At 39.5% G+C, this 7,325-nt stretch overlaps 1 protein-coding gene across 1 annotated transcript; it reads left to right on the forward strand.

Annotated features, from left to right (window-relative positions):
* Positions 1–1,475: 1,475 nt before the first annotated feature.
* On the forward strand, positions 1,476–7,065 carry LOC109010934 (RNA demethylase ALKBH10B). Its single transcript, XM_018991903.2, has 7 exons — positions 1,476–2,160; positions 3,951–4,084; positions 4,233–4,350; positions 4,977–5,093; positions 5,221–5,336; positions 5,509–5,663; positions 6,183–7,065. Exons 1-7 carry the CDS (start codon positions 1,656–1,658, stop codon positions 6,658–6,660), a joined length of 1,623 nt encoding a protein of 540 aa, XP_018847448.1. The 5' UTR covers positions 1,476–1,655; the 3' UTR covers positions 6,661–7,065.
* The last annotated feature ends 260 nt before the right edge of the window (positions 7,066–7,325 follow it).

A 7,325-nucleotide genomic window follows, 5' to 3' on the forward strand; every position in this document is an offset into this window, starting at 1 on the left:
AGTTTTTTTTATTGTTATTGAGAAATAATACTTACAGTTGTGAGTATGCAAGTGTCATACAGTCGCTTTAAAAAAAATATATAAAAACTACATGAAAAGAAATTAATTTTTTAATAATAAATTCTACTCGTTTTTAAAATAACTACACGACGTTTACACATTTCACGACTGTATATAACATTACTCATTGTTACTTTAATACAATGCATTATTGGCGTGGGGGTTGGGGTGGGGGTGGGGGAATAGGGCATGGTGTATGGTTCTCCCTATTGTTACTTTAGTGGCCCCATCTCACCCCCTCAGGCATCTCGTGCTTCCCCACCACGTCATTCAATTTTGCCTCCTCCCCAAGTTGACATTCCCAATTCAAAATGCTACCCTTTCAATTATCTTTCTAAATTTATTAATTGGTTAAATTGAAAAAAATAAAAAAATCATCTCAATTTCTTCTAGAAATATGAGACACTTAAATAAAGCTAGAGGCACGTGAAAATGTATTTTAGAATATTTTTTATTTATTTAATACTATCCAATATATTTATGCTGCGAGTAATAATAAAAATTATAAAATCTATTTCATGTGTTATCTATTGTATCTTTTATTTGAGGCCGTCAAATTTGGACACCTTGATACATACAGATAAATATAAATGTGTCAAAACTATTTTATTTTTGTATCAATGGGTTATTATAGTTTATATATGGGTATTATTCATATATGTTAGGCGTGTTGTATAAGGTGGAAAAAAAATAAATTTGCACACCTAAGAACTTATAGCAAAATTATAAATATTGCTAAAAAAATCAGGTGGACATTGAAGTTACGAGCTGTATATGCATGCATATATTCATACTCCTCAAGATTCATAACATGCAGCAAAACAGGAAACATTAGGAAAACGAGGTAGTTTTATCCAAATGAGGACAACTTAAGTTGTCATGTGCATGTTTACAGCATTAGTGCAGCACCTCAATTTTGTAAGGCTAATAACCTTCCCTTAAAAATAAAGAAAATAAAAATCTGCACAAATACATAAAATCTAAAATAATTTTTATTGCCATTTAATTTCTAACTATTTAAATTAATTTATTTAAGAAAAATGGAACTTTAGAAGCAAAAACTTTTGAGGATTTAAGACACGATTAATTGAAAATACAGCATAAATTACAGGCAGTGAGTCTGTGACAGATTAGTAGTTAAAATGACACAAAAACCTTTGACAATTTGGGAGAAAAGGAGACAGTTTTGGTAATTTAACTACCTTCCCCTTGAAACTCCTCGTCCTCGTCCTCCTCCTACTGCCTAGTGCCTGCCCCTAACTATTGCTCTCTTCCAACCAGCCAGCCTGCCAACCAATCAACCTTCATCTCCGTCCTGCCACCTCACCATCCTCCACAAAATGCCACGTGGTCACTCGACCCCACTTGTACGGGAAAACCGACCCCAGCAGGGCATATAAAAACCCCCACCTCCGGAATCCCCCCCTTCGTGTCGTGCGTGAAACATTTCCTCTCTCTCTCTCTCTCTGCGTCCGATATTATACACTGAACAGAACCCAGCACACGATCCGATAAATTCCGATATATCGGAGCATTCGAGCCAAGAGGAACTATTGGAAATATTATTGGTTTCGGATCGGACGTACTGTTATAATATGCAAATCGAGGCTGGGCCAGCGTCACCGACTGATCGAGCTGTTCCGCCTCCGGTGGCTCCACCCACGATGATCCCGATACAGAACCCGATGATGATATCAGATGAGTTCGCCAGGGACGCCATTCTCGCCTGGTACCGTGGCGAGTTCGCTGCGGCGAACGCGATGATAGACGCTCTGTGCGCGCACCTGGCCCAGCTCGGTGGAGCGAGGTCCGAGTACAACGCCGTCTTCGCTGCCATACACCGCCGGAGGCTCAACTGGATCCCAGTGCTCCAGATGCAGAAGTACCACTCCATCGCCGACGTGGCGGTGGAGCTGCGGCGTGTCGGGGAGAAGAAGAAGATGCAGATGAATAAGGAGGACGCCGAGGCCGAGACGAAGAATAGCGCGGAGTTGAAGGTGGCGAAATTCGACGAGAAAGTGACGGAAAGTGACGCAAATGGCGAAGGTGAGGTTGGTGAAGAGCACGATTCATCACCAGAGAGTGATATCACTGATTCAGGTAAGTATATTTTTCGAAATTTCCTTCTCTGAGCTCAAATTCTTACTCCTTCACGTTGTTTTGATGGTTTCTGTAGCAAAATGTTACTCGGTGAGTAGAATCGGTGATGTTACTGTAAAGTTCTGCATCAAAATCATCTCTCTCTGTTTTTCTTTTTCTAAATATTAGCTATTGAATTAAAAAATTGCTCCTTTTTTTGTTATTTGATTTTTCTGAATGCGACAAGATCAGACGAAGATTGGTTCGTCTTAAATTTTCAGCCGAAATAGTAATTAGGTCCCGTTTCGCCAGCGAGAAACGGTAGCTAGCCAGCTAGGACTTGGGAGAGGAAAAGAAAGGTGCTTTGAATCTAACAAGTGTTTGGTAGCAGAGAAAATTCTAAACCAACCTCCGTGGCTGACTCGAGGTTGTACCAGTCGAGCAGCGTATTGATTTATTATTGTTATTATTAGTCTTTTCCAAAATTTGAAGTCTTTATAGAATTTTTCTGAGGACCCAAACTGGAAACATGTATTTCCTGCACGGGATCCGAGATTCAAATCCCTTTTCGACCATTCTCCCACTTTGAATTCAACGATAGAAGTCGTTTTACAGTTTTGATACGGCTGATATTTTACCAGTCTTCATTTTTCATGATTTTTCCTCAAAAGAAAAAAAAAATAATAATAAATGTAAAGATGGGGTCGATATTGTCCCTATGGCCTATGGGGAGGGGGGCGTTGTTTATAATATCGAGGTGGCTAACATATTTGGCTGCAATCTGATGTTACAGTTCGTTTCTGGCTTTGATGCAATGCATCGAGGTGCGCGCATGGATTTTTTTTTTAATAGAAAAATGATCAATATAATACTTTTCAGTTTTCACAACATATTACATAATAATTATGTTATACTCTTTTTTAATAATAGCGGCGTGCGACCACAGCCGTCTGAGATCTGTTATGTTGTTTACGTCACCACTTGGGGGGAAACGGCAACGGGGTGGTTGGGCTTTGACAAAGCTTGCGGTGGTAAACCCTATGTTAATTGTAATGAATCGGCGTGTGACCAGGACTCGTTTTGACTGGGACCGAGTTGGCTGGTCAACTCAGTTGGGTTGTTGGTCATTAGATATTTGGAGAGAGAGAGAGAGAGAGGGTGGGAGTGTGCAGGTGCGGGTGTTGGTGCTTTTGTTTGTAGCGATGTCCTACTTTTTTGGCACTGGGTGGGGGCACGATGGACAGGAACAGTGGGACACCTCCTTTGGTTGCGAATGTTTCCACATGTGGGGTTGTACAATGCTCTGATGCTCCCAATGGTCAATTGTCCATCGTGAAATTATAGGACAACATTAAGGAGAGAGTGCCGACACAGTAATGAGACAAAAGCTGCGATACAATCATTACTGCCATGACAATAAAAAAAAAAATCATATACTATTGGTAATTTATTTTACTTATAAAAAACGTTTTCCTTAACTGTTGTTGATGTCAAATCCTAGTTTGTGCGCTAGCTAAGCTGGCCTTGGGTTTCTCTCAGTTTCTGTTTGTAAGTTGGGGGAGTCGTGGAAAACTGCTTGAACTTGCATCAACTTCCGTAGGTGGTAGGTCATCAGAGACGTTCATGAGTGTATTTTTTTCCATGTTTGTTGCTATTACCCTAACTTTTTTCAAAGTACATCAGCTTTTTCCCTTGACACAAAAAGTTATTTTTGAAAAAATTTCCTCCTTTTACTGTGTGGGTCTATTTCTTTCTACAGTTATTGTTAACATGTTAGTGATTCGTTGTTGCTTCTACTTGTTGGGATGCAGGGTCTCAAGAAGTGCAGCCTGCTGAATTAAACATGAACATGATATGTTCTAATCATCTAGACTGCGAAGCACGGCCCGGTCAGATCAAGTTGACAAAAGGTTTCTCTGCCAAGGAGCCAGTGAAAGGGCACATGGCGAGTTCTTTCTTAACAATTTCAATCACATCCTTTCCCATTGAAAAACATGGAATCAAAAGAATTGATCATATCCTTTAGTATATCCAATAAAAAGAAAAAGCAGCTGGCTATTACGTACTGATTGATAGATGATTGCAACTGGCAGGTGAATGTTGTGAAAGGGTTAAAGTTATATGAAGACGTATTCACTGATACAGAGCTCTGTAGGTTGAATGACTTTGTTAATGAACTCCAGGCAGCTGGGCAGAGTGGAGAGCTCTCAGGTAAGTTAAACCTTTATCCTTGATTTTTAAAGCTGATTTTCAATTGTATTTATGTGTGTTGAAAAATCTTCTTAAAGATCAAGATTTGAGATAGTAAAATTAACTTTTGAAGATCCAATTCAGAAGATGGTTTTGAGGCCTAGTTGAGTTGCATTGAGTAGAACTAAGGCGATGCTAGTGACAAAGAAAAAGTTTGAAGCTTAAATTTTTTCTCATGGATAAATTTTTAGTTAGATATGGGTTTCCTAAACTGTCCAAATTTTAAAGGTGTCTTTCATCTTATTTGATCATGATAACAGTCTTTCATTTTTTTCTGTTCTGTAGTTATGCATGCTAATGCCTGCCTGTCTTGATATGTTTAATGTTTGATAATTCTTTTGAGGGTACAAGCGCACGCGCACACACACAAATTTTGTTTGTAGATAGAGAGGAATCGAAGGTGAAATTCAGTTTCTTTCTAAACTTCTTTCCAACTGTCTGTTACAAGCATTATTTTGTGAGATTGCTTGTATTCTTTTCTTCCCTGCCTTCCTTAACATGATGGTTTGTGCGGAGAAGCTTGTCCTGCAAACAGACAATCATCTGACATTTATTATGCACAAACTCTTAACATTCTTAATCTACAGGTGAGACCTTTATTTTATTCAATAAACAGATGAAGGGAAACAAGAGAGAGCTGATTCAGTTTGGAATTCCAATTTTTGGACAAATAAAAGAGGATGCTGCAAGTAACAATCAAACTGGTAAGATTTCTACAATCTGGTAGATATATTTTGCTTTGTCTAACCTGTGCCAGATCCTCAATATCTTCTCAACATGCTCCACTCTAAATACTAAAGAAAGTTTGCTATTTGTCTCCTATGTTCACAGGCAATATAGAGCCAATTCCAGCTCTTCTCCAAGGTGTCATCGATCACCTTTTGCAGTGGCAACTGATTCCAGAGTATAAAAAACCAAATGGTTGCATCATTAACTTCTTTGAGGAGGTATTCTATGTCTAGCAGCACTATCATGTTCACTCCTGTGTTATTTTCTATAGATCTTAGCTGCAAAGAGGGTACTTCGTGGCATTTGGTCTGTGTTGCGAGCCTTGTTTTTTTTTCTTTCAATTCCTTCTAAACAGAGCAAGAGCTAAAATTAATAATTTTTGTTGTGCAGGGGGAATATACACAGCCATTCCTGAAACCACCCCATTTGGACCAACCTATCTCCACACTTCTCCTTTCTGAATCAACAATGGCTTTTGGGCGTACTCTTGTGAGTGATAACGAAGGGAACTACAAAGGGCCACTCATTCTCTCTCTGAAGCAAGGGTATGTACTCAAATTTCTTTGAAATTGTTTTATAATATGAAATTCATGGCTAATAGAGCATGATCAACTCATAGTGGGCTATCATTTCGGAAAAATAAAGGGTACTGTTGCTGCATCCACATAATTATAAGAAAGGTTAACTTTGGAAAATGTAAAAAGAATCATAATTAGTACTAGCAGTGGGATTTGGATAGAGGCCTACCCTTTGATAACTGCATTTGCCATTACATAATTATAGATGTAAATTGTCAATCACTTTTCTTCCTGAACATCTTCATGACATACTTGTAATTTCTTTATTCTAAAAGAAAGCATATCCAAATGACGTAGAGGTTGGCACCTTCCCCATCATATTGCCTTGTCCAAAGGACAGAATGTGTCTTATCCAATTTGGCAATGTCACATTGATCCCCTTTAGCATTTATTTATTACCAGCATCTTATGTCCCTTTGTGCAACTGATTCTCACTGACTATATATGCTCAGGATAATGACAAAAATTTCTTACTAACTTGCGCAGCTCTCTTCTAGTCATGAGGGGAAACAGTGCTGACATGGCCAGACACGTCATGTGTCCATCTCCTAACAAAAGGGTCAGCATCACACTCTTCAGAGTCCGGCCTGAGTCCAACCAATTCCAGTCCCCAAGTCCTCCCATGACAGCAGGTGCCATGACTCTATGGCAACCAGGTGTTCCAAGCCCATATGCAGTGCCAAATGGAGCACTCAATGGCTACGAGGCAATGGACCCAATGTCTGGATGGGGAGTTGTGCGTGGTCCGGTGGTCATGTTGGCCCCAGTGCGCCCCATGGTGTTGAGCCCCCAAGGACTTCCTCAAGGTGGCACTGGAGTTTTCTTGCCCTGGACCATGGGATCCCATAGAAAACATGCAAAGCATCTCCCTCCACGCGCCCAGAAAGGACGGCTTCTGGCCTTACCTTCCCCAGTCGAAACACATGTGGTGGAGTCCACTTCTGAAGCAGGCATCACTGTTTGAGTAATATTGCTGTGAAGCAAGTCTGTGGCAGCCCTGTGGTCCTAAGCAATATGATTCAACAAAGATAGAAATCATGTTTGCTTCGTTTCTCTTGTTATAGTAAAAAAAAAAAGGGTGGGCTCCAGGTGTTTTGCTGTTAGAGGAGCTTGTTACTTCATTCCTTTGTTTTTCCATAGTAAGATTAGGCTCTCACAAATACTGTCTTGAATGTCAATCATGGTAAAGATCAGTTTTAGTGGTAGTTGAGCTTGAAGTTTGAGATGTGTGAATTAGCTCCAAGCAGAGGCGGAATTTTGTAGTAATTATTGCCTTGTATTTTCCCTCTTCGGCTCGTCCACAGACTATGATCAAATCACTTTCTGGTTGCATTGTTTAATTAGATTTTCCTACTTCTTTCTTGGATGAGTAAACTTAGCCTTTATGAATGTTTCCTTGATTTTCGGATGAATCAAAAACCAGCAAAGTAGTTGTGCACGTGATTCAGGAGTTGTGGTAGATTATGTTGGTCTTCGTTAGTTTGGAAGGGTAGTTTCAGAAGATTTGCATCTTAATATTAATTTAACAAAATGATCAGAAATGATCTAAACTCTTGAGCATTTAAGTGATACGTGGATGACGTGTTCTACACATCTACGTGCTTATGCTTGAGAATAGAATAACTCTAA

This window comes from Juglans regia, chromosome 11 (genome assembly GCF_001411555.2).
Source record: "Juglans regia cultivar Chandler chromosome 11, Walnut 2.0, whole genome shotgun sequence".
Lineage (NCBI taxonomy): Eukaryota > Viridiplantae > Streptophyta > Magnoliopsida > Fagales > Juglandaceae > Juglans > Juglans regia.

What these genes read in the sequence shown, in the direction of transcription:
- LOC109010934 (XM_018991903.2), top strand. Translation starts at nt 1,656, where the DNA reads ATGCAAATCGAGGCTGGGCCAGCGTCACCGACTGATCGAGCTGTTCCG. An exon ending in AGCCAGTGAAAGGGCACATG is followed by an intron (nt 4,085 to 4,232) that starts GCGAGTTCTTTC and finishes TGCAACTGGCAG; the next exon opens with GTGAATGTTGTGAAAGGGTT. An exon ending in GCAGAGTGGAGAGCTCTCAG is followed by an intron (nt 4,351 to 4,976) that starts GTAAGTTAAACC and finishes CTTAATCTACAG; the next exon opens with GTGAGACCTTTATTTTATTC.